The sequence below is a fragment of the Somniosus microcephalus genome, unplaced genomic scaffold (assembly GCF_052327205.1).
Source record: "Somniosus microcephalus isolate GS21.2 unplaced genomic scaffold, FLI_Smic_1.0 unresolved_chr7, whole genome shotgun sequence".
NCBI classification, from domain to species: domain Eukaryota; kingdom Metazoa; phylum Chordata; class Chondrichthyes; order Squaliformes; family Somniosidae; genus Somniosus; species Somniosus microcephalus.
In genome coordinates, this window is record NW_028225185.1 from 2,173,058 (window position 1) to 2,189,675 (window position 16,618).

Below are 16,618 nucleotides of genomic sequence, written 5' to 3' on the forward strand. Positions count from 1 at the left end.
TCGGTGCAACTACAACTGGTGTAGAATCGGTGCAACTACAACTGGTGTAGAATCGGTGCAACTACAACTGGTGTAGAATCGGTGCAACTACAACTGGTGTAGAATCGGTGCAACTACAACCAGTGTAGAATCGGTGCAACTACAACTGGTGTAGAATCGGTGCAACTACAACTGGTGTAGAATCGGTGCAACTACAACTGGTGTAGAATCGGTGCAACTACAACTGGTGTAGAATCGGTGCAACTACAACCAGTGTAGAATCGGTGCAACTACAACTGGTGTAGAATCGGTGCAACTACAACCAGTGTAGAATCGGTGCAACTACAACTGGTGTAGAATCGGTGCAACTACAACCAGTGTAAAATCGGTGCAACTACAACCGGTGTAGAATCGGTGCAACTACAACCAGTGTAGAATCGGTGCAACTACAACTGGTGTAGAATCGGTGCAACTACAATCGGTGTAGAATTGGTGCAACTACAACCAGTGTAGAATCAGTGCAACTACAACTGGTGTAAGACCGGTGCAACTACAACCGGTGTAGAATCGGTGCAACTACAACTAGTGTAGAATCGGTGCAACTACAACTGGTGTAGAATCGGTGCAACTACAACTGGTGTAGAATCGGTGCAACTACAATCGGTGTAGAATCGGTGCAACTACAACTGGTGTAGAATCGGTGCAACTACAACTGGTGTAGAATCGGTGCAACTACAATCGGTGTAGAATTGGTGCAACTACAACCGGTGTAGAATCAGTGTAACTACAACTGGTGTAGAATCAGTGTAACTGCAACCGGTGTAGAATTGGTGCAACTACAACTGGTGTAGAATCGGTGCAACTACAACTGGTGTAGAACCGGTGCAACTACAACTGGTGTAGAATCGGTGCAACCACAACCGGTGTAGAATCAGTGTAACTGCAACCGGTGTAGAATTGGTGCAACTACAATCGGTGTAGAATCGGTGCAACTACAACTGGTGTAGAATCGGTGCAACTACAACCAGTGTAGAATCGGTGCAACTATCACTGGTGTAGAATCGGTGCAACTGCCACTGGTGTAGAATCGGTGCAACTACAACCGGTGTAGAATCGGTGCAACTACAACTGGTGTAGAATCAGTGCAACTACCACTGGTGTAGAATCAGTGCAACTACAACCGGTGTAGAATCGGTGCAACTACAACCGGTGTAGAATTGGTGCAACTACAACCAGTGTAGAATCGGTGCAACTACAACCGGTGTAGAATCAGTGCAACTACCACTGGTGTAGAATCAGTGCAACTACAACCGGTGTAGAATCGGTGCAACTACAACCGGTGTAGAATTGGTGCAACTACAACCGGTGTAGAATCGGTGCAACTACAACCGGTGTAGAATCAGTGCAACTACCACTGGTGTAGAATCAGTGCAACTACAACCGGTGTAGAATCGGTGCAACTACAACCGGTGTAGAATTGGTGCAACTACAACCAGTGTAGAATCGGTGCAACTACAACCAGTGTAGAATCGGTGCAACTACAACCAGTGTAGAATCGGTGCAACTACAACCAGTGTAGAATCGGTGCAACTACAACCGGTGTAGAATCGGTGCAACTACAACTGGTGTAGAATCGGTGCAACTACAACCGGTGTAGGACTCTGATTTTCCTGTTTTAGGCGGACGCCCGATCCAATACAGTATCTGCCGCATTTCCAGCACAGTTCGGGGGCGGCAGATTATGACGCAGAAGTTGGAGATCTAACAATGGGCAGTCATGAGTTGAATTTCTCCAGCAGATCCACTAGACCCTCCCGCAGACATCGCTCTCTGCCTATGACCGTCAGATTGACAATCTGAACATCAGACAAACTAATCCAGAGCGGGACCCGAGAAACACAGGGCAGAATGGACCAGCCCATTACTCAAGCTGCAATGCTTTACATCTCTCACATATTCACTGGTGCATTAAACACTGCACAGGGAGTGTGTCGATGTTTGAAGAGACCTTTAGATCGAACAGCAAACGTTTTACAATTCAGAGAAAACTTCCACCTTCTACTGAGAGCTGATAACAAAGAATCTGTAACAGACACCGTGGGGAGAGTCACTGAAACTGAGACAGAGACACAGAAACAGACAGACAGACAGTCACTGAAACTGAGACAGAGAGGCAATAAAGTTGTGACAGAGAGACTGAGACAGAGATAACAGACAGTGGGGACATGCTCCCACCCATCGTGCTGCCTTCCAACCCCCACACAAGGGAGCCAGGCGATGGGGAGCGATCATCCTGTCATGTGACATGGGACACAGGGTATATGAGGAGGAGTGTTCCAGGATTCAAGGCAATCAGCGGATGTCTAATGACCACAGTGCCGGCTGGTGTGGCTCGCATTTCACAGCCCACGAGATGGTCAAAGGTAAACATAACGTGTGTGAGTGTCTCATTCCCTCTTAATGATACCTGACACCTTATTCACAGTGAGCACCCTTTGAGTGAGGGCTGTGGAAGGTGACTCCACAGAATACTGACTGCCTGGTTACCTCAGTGCATTACTCAATCTGTAAACAGCAGCTGTCTGCTCTAAGTTTAGTTAGGGTGGGAATGTCCTGCCCCTTGCTCATTTAGTTTTTGATCCCAATGAATTTAGACCGTAGCAACTGCACAAACACTCACCCTGAAAAAAGATAGGTTATTCACGCAAGACAAAAACACTCCCACACTGTCCCATCAAACACTCCCAGGGCAGGTACAGCACGGGTTAGATACAGAGTAAAGCTCCCTCTACACTGTCCCGTCAAACACTCCCAGGGCAGGTACAGCACGGGTTAGATACAGAGTAAAGCTCCCTCTACACTGTCCCATCAAACACTCCCAGGGCAGGTACAGCACGGGTTAGATACAGAGTAAAGCTCCCTCTACACTGTCCCATCAAACACTCCCAGGGCAGGTACAGCACGGGTTAGATACAGAGTAAAGCTCCCTCTACACTGTCCCATCAAACACTCCCAGGGCAGGTACAGCACGGGTTAGATACAGAGTAAAGCTCCCTCTACACTGTCCCGTCAAACACTCCCAGGGCAGGTACAGCACAGGTTAGATACAGAGTAAAGTGCCCTCTACACTGTCCCGTCAAACAGTCCCAGGGCAGGTACAGCACGGGTTAGATACAGAGTAAAGCTCCCTCTACACTGTCCCATCAAACACTCCCGGTGCAGGTGCAGCACGGGGTTAGATACAGAATAAAGCTCCCTCCACACTATCCCATCAAACACTCCCAGGGCAGGTACAGCACGGGTTAGATACAGAGTAAAGCTCCCTCAACACTGTCCCATCAAACACTCTCTGGGCAGGTACAGCAAGGGTTAGATACAGAGTAAAGCTCCCTCTACACTGTCCCATCAAACACTCCCGGTGCAGGTACAGCACGGGTTAGATACAGAGTAAAGCTCCCTTTACACTGTCCCATCAAACACTCCCTGGGCAGGTACAGCACGGGTTAGATACAGAGTAAAGCTCCCTCCACACTGTCCCATCAAACACTCCCAGGGCAGGTACAGCACGGGTTAGATACAGAGTAAAGTTCCCTCTACACTGTCCCTTCAAACACTCCTAGGGGAGGTACAGCACGGGTTAGATATAGAGTAAAGCTCCCTCTACACTGCCCCATCAAATATACCCAGGGCAGGTACAACACAGGGTTAGATACAGAGTAAAGATCCCTCTACACTGTCCCATCAAACACTCCCAGGGCAGGTACAGCATGGGGTTAGATAAAGAGTAAAGCTCCCTCTACACTGTCCCGTCAAACATTCCCAGGGCAGGTATGTAAAGTCTGTAGGTTGTGCAGTAAATAACTTCAGAGACTTTAGAAGTACAAACAAAACAGGTCTTTACTATTCAGAGGTCTGGGCGATTTCTGCCCTAGTTAACGTATCACAACCCTTATATACTGGTGTGGTCACTATCGGTATTACAGTATACATGAGCCAATAGATAGTGCCACCCTAAAGTAGTGCTCTTAAAGGCGAACGGTTACATTCTATAGTTCCCTTAAAGGTAAACGGTTACATACACAACAAGGTAGAGCACGGGTTAGATACAGAGTAAAGCTCCCCCTACACTGCCCTGTCAAACACTCCCAGGGCAGGTACAGCACGGGTTAGATACAGAGTAAAGTTCCCTCTACACTGTCCCGTCAAACACTCCCAGGGGAGGTACAGCGCGGGTTAGATACAGAGTAAAGCTTCCTCTACACTGTCCCGTCAAACACTCCCAGGGCAGGTACAGCACGGGTTAAATACAGAGTAAAGCTCCCCCTACACTGCCCTGTCAAACACTCCCAGGGCAGGTACAGCACAGGTTAGATACAGAGTAAAGCTCCCTCTACACTATCCCGTCAACACTCCCAGCTCAGGTACAGCATGGGTTAGATACAGAGTAAAGTACCTCAGTCTTTCAGTGTGTCACTCAGTGGCTCTCCCTCAGGGAGATATCTGTACAGTAACTGTTGTCTCTCAGTCCCACTCTCTCAGGGAGATATCTGTACACTGACTGGTGTCTCTCAGTCCCTCTCCCTCAAGGAAATATCTGTACACTTACTGGTGTCTGTCAGTCCCTCTCTCTCAGGGAGATATCTGTACACTGACTGGTGTGTAACCCGTGCTGTACCTGCCCTGGGAGTGTTTGACGGGACAGTGTAGAGGGAGCTTTACTCTGTATCTAACCCCATGCTGTACCTGCCCTGGGAGTGTTTGATGGGACAGTGTAGAGGGAGCTTTACTCTGTATCTAACCCTGTGTTGTATTTGCCCTGGGAGTGTTTGATGGGACAGTGTAGAGGGAGCTTTACTCTATATCTAACCCGTGCTGTACCTCCCCTAGGAGTGTTTGACGGGACAGTGTAGAGGGAGCTTTACTCTGTATCTAACCCGTGCTGTACCTGGTGTCTCTCAGTCCCTCTCTCGGGGAGATATCTGTACACTGACTGGTGTCTCTCAGCCCCTCTCTCAGGGAGATATCTGTACACTGACTGGTGTCTCTCAGTCCCTCTCTCTCGGGGAGATATCTGTACACTGACTGGTGTCTCTCAGCCCCTCTCTCTCAGGGAGATATCTGTACACTAACTGGTGTCTCTCAGTTCCTCTCTCAGGGAGATAACTGTACACTGACTGGTGTCTCTCAGTCCCTCTCTCAGGGAGATTTCTGTTCACTGACTGGTGTCTCTCAGTCCCTCTCTCTTAGGGAGATATCTGTACATTGACTGGAGCCTCCTATTTTCAGATACCTTTGTGGCAAGGCAATTTCTCTGGCCAAGGATCAGGCAAATTCCCAAATGCTTGACTTTTGCCAGACTCAATTCCGCCTGATGGAGGCATGTGACACATCATGGCTTCACTTCTCACCCTCTGGCTGAAAATCGAGTCTCAGCCAACACTGGAAATACCGTGCGAGCAATGATGTAGGTCAGCCCGAAGCCCAGTGCTGTGTGCAGTGTGGTATTCCACACAGAGAGGATATACCAACGCTGTGTGCAGTGTGGTATATACCACACAGAGACAATATACCAGCCCCAAGCCCAGCATTGTGTGCAGTGTGGTATACCACACAGAGAGGATATACCAGCGCTGTGTGCAGTGTGGTATTCCACACAGAGAGGATATACCAGCGCTGTGTGCAGTGTGGTATATACCACACAGAGACAATATACCAGCCCCAAGCCCAGCATTGTGTGCAGTGTGGTATACCACACAGAGAGGATATACCAGCACTGTGTGCAGTGTGGTATTCCACACAGAGAGGATATACCAGCCCCAAGCCCAGCACTGTGTATGCAACAACAATGACAACTTGTATTTATATAGCGCCTTTATCGTAGTAAAATGTCCCAAGGTGCTTCACAGGAGCGTTATCAAACAAAATTTGACACTGAACCATATAAGGAGATATTAGGACAGGTGACCAAAACCTTGGTCAAAGAGGGAGGTTTTAAGGAACATCTTAAAGGAGGACAGGCGGAGAGGTTTAGGGAGGGAATTCCAGGGCTTAGGGCCTTGGCAGCTGAAGGCATGGCCGCCAATGGTGGAGCAATGAAAATCTGGGATGCTCAAGAGGCCAGAACTAGAGGAGCGCAGAGATTGCGGAGGGTTGTGGGGCTGGAGGAGGTTACAGAGGCAGGGAGGAGTGAGGCCATGGAGGCATTTGAAAACGAGGATGAGAATTTTAAAATTGATGCGTTGCTTAACCGGGAGCCAATGTAGGTCAGTGAGCACAGGGGGTGATGGGTGAACGGGACTGGGTGCGAGTTAGGACACGGGGCAGTGAGCACAGGGGGCGATGGGTGAACGGGACTGGGTGTGAGTTAGGACACGGGGCAGTGAGCACAGGGGGTGATGGGTGAACGGGACTGGGTGTGAGTTAGGACACGGGGCAGTGAGCACACAGGGTGATGGGTGAACGGGACTGGGTGTGAGTTAGGACACGGGGCAGTGAGCACAGGGGGTGATGGGTGAATGGGACTTGGTGTGAGTTAGGGCACGGGGCAGTGAGCACAGGGGGTGATGGGTGAACGGGACTGGGTGCGAGTTAGGACACAGGGCAGTGAGCACAGGGGGTGATGGGTGAATGGGACTTGGTGTGAGTTAGGACACGGGTCAGTGAGCACAGGGGTGATGGGTGAACGGGACTGGGTGTGAGTTAGGACACAGGGCAGGGAGCACACAGGGTGATGGGTGAACGGGACTGGGTGTGAGTTAGGACACGGGGCAGTGAGCACAGGGGGTGAGGGGTGAACGGGACTGGGTGCGAGTTAGGACACGGGGCAGTGAGCACAGGGGGTGATGGGTGAACGGGACTTGGTGCGAGTTAGGACACGGGGCAGTGAGCACAGGGGGTGATGGGTGAACGGGACTGGGTGCGAGTTAGGACACGGGGCAATGAGCACAGGGGGTGATGGGTGAACGGGACTGGGTGTGAGTTAGGACACGGGGCAGTGAGCACAGGGGGTGATGGGTGAACGGGGCTTGGTGTGAGTTAGGACACAGGGCATTGAGCACAGGGGGTGATGGGTGAACGGGACTGGGTGTGAGTTAGGACACGGGGCAGTGAGCACAGGGGGTGATGGGTGAACGGGACTTGGTGTGAGTTAGGACACGGGGCAATGAGCACAGGGGGTGATGGGTGAACGGGACTGGGTGCGAGTTAGGACACGGGGCAGTGAGCACAGCGGGTGATGGGTGAACGGGACTGGGTGTGAGTTAGGACACGGGGCAATGAGCACAGGGGGTGATGGGTGAACGGGACTGGGTGTGAGTTAGGACACGGAGCAATGAGCACAGGGGGTGATGGGTGAACGGGACTGGGTGCAAGTTAGGACACGGGGCAGTGAGCACAGGGGGTGATGGGTGAACGGGACTGGGTGTGAGTTAGGACACGGGGCAATGAGCATAGGGGGTGATGGGTGAACGGGACTGGGTGTGAGTTAGGACACGGAGCAGTGAGCACAGGGGGTGATGGGTGAACGGGACTGGGTGAGAGTTAGGACACGGGGCAGTGAGCACAGGGGGTGATGGGTGAACGGGACCGGGTGTGAGTTAGGACACGGGGCAATGAGCACAGGGGGTGATGGGTGAACGGGACTGGGTGCGAGTTAGGACACAGGGCAGTGAGCACAGGGGGTGATGGGTGAACGGGACTGGGTGTGAGTTTGGACACGGGGCAGTGAGCACAGGGAGTGATGGGTGAACGGGAGTGGGTGTGAGTTAGGACACGGGGCAGTGAGCACAGGGGGTGATGGGTGAACGGGACTCGGTGTGAGTTAGGACACGGGGCAGTGAGCACAGGGGGTGATGGGTGAACGGGACTGGGTGTGAGTTAGGACACGGGGCAGTGAGCACAGGGGGTGATGGGTGAACGGGACTGGGTGTGAGTTAGGACACGGGGCAGCAGAGTTTTGGATGAGCTCAGGTTTATGTCGGGTGGAAGATGGGAGGCCGGCCAGGAGTGTGTTGGAATAGTCGAGTCTGGAGGCAACAAAGGCAAGGAGGAGGGTTTCAGCAGCAGATGAGCTGAGGCAGGGGCGGAGTCGGGCGATGTTACGGAGGTGGAAATAGGCGGTCTTCGTGATGGCGCAGATATGTGGTCGGAAGCTCATCTTGGGGTCAAATACGACACCAAGGTTGCGAACAGTCTGGTTCAGCCTCAGACAGTTGCCAGGGGGAGGGATGGAGTCGGTGGCTGGTGAACGGAGTTTGTGACGGGGCCAATGTTCCTCCTAATTTTTTTTGGGGTGCAGAGTCCCTTTAATGGGCTGTGCGGCCCATTCAAAATATCACGCAAACGCAAAATCTCCCATTGGAAAAGCCGGTCCCGGCCGCGCGGGACCTCCAGACAGCTGAGCGGCCGCGTGGCTTAGCGGGAACACTGGCAGGGACCGAAGACAATGGGTCTTCCCTACATTTAATTGGAGGAAATATCTACTCATGTTGGACAAACATCGTGACAATGGAAGGGGTCGAGAGAGGAGGTGGTGAGGTAGAGCCAGGTGTCGACATGCGTACATGTGGAAACTGATGCTGTGTTTTCAGGTGATGTCACCAAGGGGCAACATGTAGATGAGAAATAGGAGGGGCCAAGGATAGATCCTTGGGGGACACCAGAGGTAACGATGCGAGAGCGAGAAGAGAAGCCGTTGCAGGTGATTCTCTGGCTACGATTAGATAGATAAGAATGGAACCAGGCGAGTGCAGTCCCACCCAGCTGGACGGCGGAAGAGAGGCTTTGGAGGAGGATGATGCGCTGTGGTTTACCACACAGACTGTACCAGCCACAGTGCTGCTGCCTGTGGTGATGCCAATCCCCAGCCGAGTGTTACCAGGTGATGGGCAGGTGTGAGAACTTCAGCAAATCAGTCAGAATCCTGTCGGACTTTATTTCAACATCACAAATCTGGCATATTTTAAAATAAAACCTCTGAAATGAAAGATCCACTAATTCACTTAATATTAGAAGATATAAGACATCAATAACTGTTCACCTTGGCACATCCATTACCCCCTCACATCCTGTGGTTCCTCCGCATCCCTCTTTATTTCTCTCTCGCAATCCTGTCTCACAGCTTTCTAACCCTTACCCAGCCGTCGCCCAGTGACACAGTGAGTGCATCAAGCCCTACATTAGTACTGTCACACCCTCACTAACCCGTACACTGCAACAAACCATCATCCAGTGGCACACGCTAACACCACAACCCCCCCAGTGCTGTCCTGTCACCCTCAGCCCCTCTGAGCCTCGTGGGACATGGACCGCGACAAGGATCTTTGAACCAGGTCTGGCTTCTTGCCGTCCAGTCTGACAGGCTGTATGACGGGAGGAAGTTCTCTGGTGATCTCTGAGATGTCTCTCTTGTCCTGACAGGTGCCGCCCGAGCCCAGAGCCTGCTCGAACTCTATGATCCCGCTCAGTTCTGGCGGAGTCATTGCCCGCTCCACTTTAGCGCTGATGTGGGCGGGTGTGAAGATGGGGAGGGGCAGCACGTTGCGATACGGCAGGCAGTACTCAGTTAGTCTCTCGCCCAGGCGGCCCATCCTCATGATGTTGTTCGGGCTTCGCTGCACCAGGTAGGTCACCTGATACTTCCTGTCGTAACTCTCCTTCCGGGCACCATTCACCTCGCTTAAAGTGCACCTGCGACTCAAAGACAGAGGCAGATTAGCAGATCCAAGGTTTACGGGGATCCTCACGAACACCTCATTAACAATCCCCTCTCTCTGACTCTGTGACTCTCTCTCAGATTCTCTGTGTGACTCTCTCTGGGACAGTCTCTCTGACTCTGTGACTCTCTCTCAGATTCTCTGTGTGACTCTCTCTGGGACTCTCTCAGATTCTCTGTGACTCTCTCTGGGACAGTCTCTCTGACTCTCTCTCAGATTCTCTGTGACTCTCTGACTCTCTCTGTGACTCTCCGACTCTGGAACTCTCTCTGGTTCTCTCTCTGGGACTCTCTAACTCTGGGACTCTCCGACTCTGGGACTCTCTCTCTGGTTCTCTCTCTGGGACTCTCTCAGATTCTCTGTGACTCTCTCTGGGACAGTCTCTCTGACTCTCTCTGGGACTCTCTCAGATTCTCTGTGTGACTCTCTCTGGGACAGTCTCTCTGACTCTCTCTCAGATTCTCTGTGTGACTCTCTCTGGGACAGTCTCTCTGACTCTGGGACTCTCTCTCAGATTCTCTGTGTGACTCTCTCTGGGACAGTCTCTCTGACTCTCTCTCTGGGACTCTCCGACTCTCTCTGGGACTCTGTGTGTGACTCTGGGACATTCTCTCTGACTCTCGCTGGGACTCTCTCTGCTCTCTGTTCCCGAGTCCCTCTTGTTTTGCTCCCTGTTATTCTCTCTTTCCCAGCGCCACCTTGCCCTGACCTGCCCACTGGTCGTTCCCTCTCGGCAGCACTGAGTGAGTGCTGGACCGGCGCAGTTTCAGTGTAAACTCACTGTTCCTGAGGCCGAGTTCTCATGATCTGATCCTCCCATTGTGCCGAGTAAAACTCTCTCCTCCGGCTGTTCTCCTCGTTCACCGAGGAGCTGAGAGTGGCGGCGGGTGACAGCTTCATCCCGGGGTGTAATCTGGCGAGCAGTGTGTGCAGTGCTGGGGATCAGACGGTGAGTCTGTGCTGGGAGCGGTTTCAGCTTTCAGTGTGTGTTGGCCGGGAGTGCCCGGGGCTTTATATAACCCTCCGGCTCTATTTTAGGGCAGTGTTATCACCATCTAAATCTACACTCACAACTCGCACTGTCCAGGGTCCGGCAGGAATTCCGGGATTAGTTCTGACTTAATCCGGAGCCAGGGATTAGTGACCGTGGATCCGAGTTATACTGAGCCTGGGAATGGCAGCAAACCCTTCGGTAAACTGGCTCGGTGGAGGCTACACTGAGCGGATGGTCCAAGCCACTGGAATCATAGAATCTTACAGCACAGAAGGAGGCCATTCGGCACATCATGCCTGTGCCGGCTCTTTGAACGAGCTCTCCAATTAGTCCCACTCCCCCCTGCTCTTTCCCCACAGCCCTGCACATTTTTTCCCTTTCAGGCAGCGCATTCCAATCACCACAACTCGCTGCGTAAATAATGTTTCCTCATGTCGCCTCTGGTTCTTTTGCCAATCACCTTAAATCTGTGTCCTCTGGTTACCGACCCTCCTGCCAGTGGAAACAGTTTCTCCTTATTTACTCCATCAAGACCCTTTATGATTTTGAGCACCTTTATCAAATTTCCCCTTAACCTTTTCTGCTCTAAGGAGAACAATCTCAGCTTCTCCAGTCTCTCCACATTAACTGAAGTCCCTCATCCCTGGCACCATTCCAGTAAATCTCCTCTGCACCTTCTCCAAGGCCTTGACATCCTTCCTAAAGTGTGGTGCCCAGAATTGGACTCAATACTCCAGCCTAGGGCCTAACCAGTCTCGCAGTCAATTTCATATCCATGCTGCCACTGCACGGTACTGAGGGAGCGCGGTACCGAGGGAGCGCGGTACCGAGGGAGCACGGTACTGAGGGAGCGCGGTACTGAGGGAGCACAGTACCGAGGGAGCGTGGTACTGAGGGAGCGCAGTACCGAGGGAGCGCGGGTACCGACGGAGCGCGGTACTGAGGGAGCGCGGTACTGAGGGAGCGCGGTACCGAGGGAGCGCGGTACCGAGGGAGCGCGGGTACCGAGGGAGCACGGTACTGAGGGAGCGCGGTACTGAGGGAGCACAGTGCCGAGGGAGCACGGTACTGAGGGAGCGCAGTACCGAGGGAGCGCGGTACCGAGGGAGCGCGGTACTGAGGGAGCGTGGTGCCGAGGGAGCGTGGTACCGAGGGAGCGCGGTACCGAGGGAGCGCGGTACCGAGGGAGCGCGGTACTGAGGGAGCGCAGTACCGAGGGAGCGCAGTACCGAGGGAGCACGGTACAGAGGGAGCGCGGTACCAAGGTACTGAGGGAGCGCGGGTACCGAGGGAGCGCAGTACCGAGGGAGCGCAGTACCGAGGGAGCGTGGTACCGAGGGAGCACGGTACCGAGGGAGCGCGGTCCCGAGGGAGCGCGGGTACCGAGGGAGCACAGTACCGAGGGAGCGTGGTACCGAGGGAGCGCGGTACCGAGGGAGCGCGGTACCGAGGGAGCATGGTACTGAGGGAGCGCGGTACTGAGGGAGCACAGTGCCGAGGGAGCGCGGTACTGAGGGAGCGCGGTACCGAGGGAGCGCGGTACTGAGGGAGCGCGGTACTGAGGGAGCGTGGTACCGAGGGAGCGCGGTACCGAGGGAGCGCTGGTACCGAGGGAGCGCGGTACCGAGGGAGCGCGGTACTGAGGGAGCGCAGTACCGAGGGAGCGCAGTAGTACCGAGGGAGCACGGTACAGAGGGAGCGCGGGTACCAAGGTACTGAGGGAGCGCGGTACCGAGGGAGCGCAGTACCGAGGGAGCGCAGTACCGAGGGAGCGTGGTACTGAGGGAGCACGGTACCGAGGGAGCGCGGTCCCGAGGGAGCGCGGTACCGAGGGAGCGCGGTACCGAGGGAGCGCGGTACCGAGGGAGCGCGGTACCGAGGGAGCGCGGTACAGAGGGAGCGCGGTACCGAGGGAGCGCGGTACCGAGGGAGCGCGGGTACCGAGGGAGCGCAGTCCCGAGGGAGCGCAGTACCGAGGGAGCACGGTACAGAGGGAGCGCGGGTACCGAGGTACAGAGGGAGCGCGGGTACCGAGGTACTGAGGGAGCGCGGTACTGAGGGAGCGCGGTACTGAGGGAGCGCAGTACCGAGGGAGCGCGGTACCGAGGGAGCGCGGTACCGAGGGAGCGCGGTACCGAGGGAGCGCGGTACCGAGGGAGCGCGGTACTGAGGGAGCGCAGTACCGAGGGAGCGCAGTACCGAGGGAGCACGGTACAGAGGGAGCGCAGGTACCGAGGTACTGAGGGAGTGCGGTACCGAGGGAGCACAGTACCGAGGGAGCGCAGTACCGAGGGAGCATGGTACTGAGGGAGTGCGGGTACCGAGGGAGCGCGGGTACCGAGGGAGTGCGGTACTGAGGGAGCGCGGTACTGAGGGAGCGCAGTACCGAGGGAGCGCAGTACCGAGGGAGCACGGTACAGAGGGAGCGCGGTACTGAGGGAGCGCGGTACTGAGGGAGCGTGGTACCGAGGGAGCGCGGTACCGAGGGAGCGCAGTACCGAGGGAGTGCAGTACCGAGGGAGCACGGTACAGAGGGAGCGCAGTACCGAGGTACAGAGGGAGCGCGGTACTGAGGGAGCGCGGGTACCGAGGGAGCGCAGTACCGAGGGAGCGCAGTACCGAGGGAGCACGGTACAGAGGGAGCGCGGGTACCGAGGTACTGAGGGAGCGCAGTACTGAGGTACTGAGGGAGCGCGGTACTGAGGGAGCGCGGTACTGAGGTACTGAGGGAGCGCGGTGCAGAGGAAGCGCGGGTACCGAGGTACTGAGGGAGCGCGGTACAGAGGGAGCACGGTACAGAGGGAGCACAGTACTGAGGGAGCGCGGTACCAAGGGAGCGCGGTACTGAGGGAGCGCGTTACTGAGGGAGCACAGTACCGAAGGAGCGCAGTACCGAGGGAGCACGGTACAGAGGGAGCGCGGTACTGAGGGAGCGCGGTACAGAGGGAGCGCGGTACCGAGGTACTGAGGGAGCGCGGTACTGAGGGAGCGCGGTACTAACGAAGCACAGTACTGAGGGAGCGCGGTACTGAGGGAGCACGGTACCGAGGGAGCGCGGTACTGAGGGAGCGCGGTACTGAGGGAGCGCGGTACTGAGGGAGCACAGTACCGAGGGAGCGCGGTACCGAGGGAGCACGGTACTGAGGGAGCGCGGTACCGAGGTTCTGAGGGAGCGCGGTACTGAGGGAGCGCGATACCGAGGTACTGAGGGAGCGCGGTACTGAGGGAGCGCGGGTACCGAGGTACTGAGGGAGCGCGGTACTGAGGGAGCGCGGTACTGAGGGAGCACGGTACTGAGGGAGCACAGTACTGAGGGAGCGCGGTACTGAGGGAGCACAGTACCGAGGGAGCGCGGTACCGAGGGAGCGCAGTACCGAGGGAGCACGGTACAGAGGGAGCGCGGTACCGAGGTACTGAGGGAGCACAGTACTGAGGGAGCGCGGTACTGAGGGAGCACAGTACTGAGGGAGCGCGGTACTGAGGGAGCACGGTACCGAGGGAGCGCAGTACCGAGGGAGCACAGTACAGAGGGAGCGTGGTACCGAGGTACTGAGGGAGCGCGGTACCGAGGGAGCGCAGTACCGAGGGAGCACGGTACCGAGGTACTGAGGGAGCGCGGTACAGAGGGAGCGCAGTACCGAGGTACTGAGGGAGCGCAGTACCGAGGGAGCACGGTACAGAGGGAGCGCGGTACCGAGGTACTGAGGGAGCGCAGTACTGACACTGTGTGGGACAGTCCCCTCGACAGCTCTCTGGGGTAGAGTAGTCCAAAGGTTCACGACCCTCTGAGAGAAGAAATTCCTCCTCCTATCAGTCTTAAGTGGGCGACCCCTTATCCTGAAACTGTGTTCCCTCGTTCTAGATTCCCCCACGAGGGGAAACATCCTCTCAGCATCTACCCTATCCAACCCCCTCAAAATCTTATATGTTTCAATAAGATCACCTCTCAGTCTTCTAAACTCCAAAGAGTTTCGGGAGCGAGCAAACAGTTTTTCCATGTTCACCAAACACAAGTTTTATCAAGAAGATGCTTTCTGTAGCAAATCTAATAAAGGTGAAATGTGCAGAATGTGTTGGGCCTGCGTTCTGTCAGGAGCCTCTTCAATCACATTAGGACTGTTAGCGTCCAATTAACCCTACCTGGGCAATGTCCCTCAGCAATGAGACACACTCCACTTTCTATTTCAAGCAGCACAATTCAGCTTGTGACAATGTTCTTATCTATTAAAATCGATAACGGTATTATTTCCCAGCTCTGGTTTGCATCTGTTCCTTGTAAGGCCAGTTAGATTGAGATGTGTGAGTGCAGGAAATGTGTTGACCAGGTCATGTAACCATGTTACCAGATTCTGAATCGCTCCCCTCACCTGCTCAGTGCCTCTTCTCTTTATCAAACCTTTATAATATAATCACAGAGAGTTGTTGAAATCCACTTCAACTTATTGTTGTGTTAAATTGATAACTGGAGCTGATACGATCTCCCCCAAAGGCAGCCCTATGCAGGAGGTGTAGGATCAGCACGCACTGTCAGGGCTTAAACACGGCAACAATTCACCAGCTCCACATCCCAAACCACAGCTTAGACTGAAGCTATTGCCCGAACTTTAACCCCGGGATACCCTCTGACCCCAGGATACACTCCGACCCAAGATACACTCTGACCCTGGATACACTCTGACCCATGGACACCCTCTGACCCGGGGTACCCTCTGATCCGCGATCCACTCTGACCCTGGGATACACTCTGACCCGGGATACACTCCGACCTGATATACACTCCGACCCGAGATACACTCTGACCCTGGACACCCTCTGACCCCGGGATACCCTCTGACCCCGGCGATCCACTCTGACCCTGGGATACACGCTGACCCGGGATTGATTTTAAATTTGTTTATGGGATGTGGGCGTCGCTGGCAAGGCCAGCATTTATTGCCCATCCCTAGTTGCCCTCGAGAAGGTGGTGGTGAGCCGCCTTCTTCAACAGCTGCAGTCCGTGTGGTGAAGGTGCTCCCACAGTGCGGTTAGGGAGGGAGTTCCAGGATTTTGACCCAGTGACGATGAAGGAACGACGATATATTTCTAAGTCAGGATGATGTATGACTTGGAGGAGGACTTGGAGGTGGTGGTGTTCCCATGCGTCTGCTGCCCTTGTCCTTCTAGGTGGAAGAGGTCGTGGAGACACTCACCGCAGAATACCTAGCCTCTGACCTGCTCTTGTTGCCACAGTATTTATGTGGCTGGTCCAGTTAAGTTTCTGGTCAATGGTGACCCCCAGGATGTTGATGGTGGGGGATTCGGCGATGGTAATGCTGTTGAATGTCAAGGGGCGGTGGTTAGACTCTCGCTTGTTGGCGATAGTCATTGCCTGGCACTTGTGTGGTGCGAATGTTACCTGCCACTTATCAGCCCAACCCTGAATGTCGTCCAGGTCTTGTTGCATGCGGGCATGGACTGCTTCATTATCTGAGGAGTTGTGAATGACACTGAACACTGTGCAGTCATCAGCGAACATCGCCATTTCTGACCTTATGTTGGAGGGAAGGTCATTGATGAAGCAGCTGAAGATGGTTGGGCCTAGGACACTGCCCTGAGGAACTCCTGCAGCGATGTCCTGGGGCTGTGATGATTGACCTTCAATCACCACAACCATCTTCCTTTGTGCTAGGTATGATTCCAGCCAGTGGAGAGTTTTCCCCCGATTCCCATTGACTTCAGTTTTACTAGGGCTCCTTGATGCCACACTCGGTTAAATGCTGCCTTGATGTCACGGACAGTCACTCTCACCTCACCTCTGGAATTCAGCTCTTTTGTCCATAGTTGGACCAAGGCTGTAATGAGGTCGGGACCCGAGTGGTCCTCGTGGATCCCAAACTGAGCATCGGTGAGAAGCTTGCTCACTCACGTAAGTGCCGCTTGATAGCTCTGTCAA

At 54.4% G+C, this 16,618-nt stretch overlaps 1 protein-coding gene across 1 annotated transcript; it reads right to left on the reverse strand.

Moving 5' to 3' along the window:
* Positions 1-8,891: 8,891 nt before the first annotated feature.
* Positions 8,892-10,682, reverse strand: LOC147086361 (telethonin-like). The gene is made up of 2 exons (XM_085978422.1): positions 10,474-10,682; positions 8,892-9,666 (listed from the first exon to the last, which is right to left on the reverse strand). The coding sequence occupies exons 1-2, from the start codon at positions 10,590-10,592 to the stop codon at positions 9,255-9,257; spliced, it is 531 nt and encodes a 176-aa protein (XP_085834548.1). The 5' UTR covers positions 10,593-10,682; the 3' UTR covers positions 8,892-9,254.
* Positions 10,683-16,618: the final 5,936 nt, after the last annotated feature.

Bases quoted from the DNA above. Each gene is read 5' to 3' on its own strand.
- LOC147086361 (XM_085978422.1), bottom strand. From the start codon at position 10,592: ATGAAGCTGTCACCCGCCGCCACTCTCAGCTCCTCGGTGAACGAGGAG. The intron at 9,667-10,473 runs GTGAGTTTACAC...TTTGAGTCGCAG, and splicing joins AGAACTCGGCCTCAGGAACA to GTGCACTTTAAGCGAGGTGA.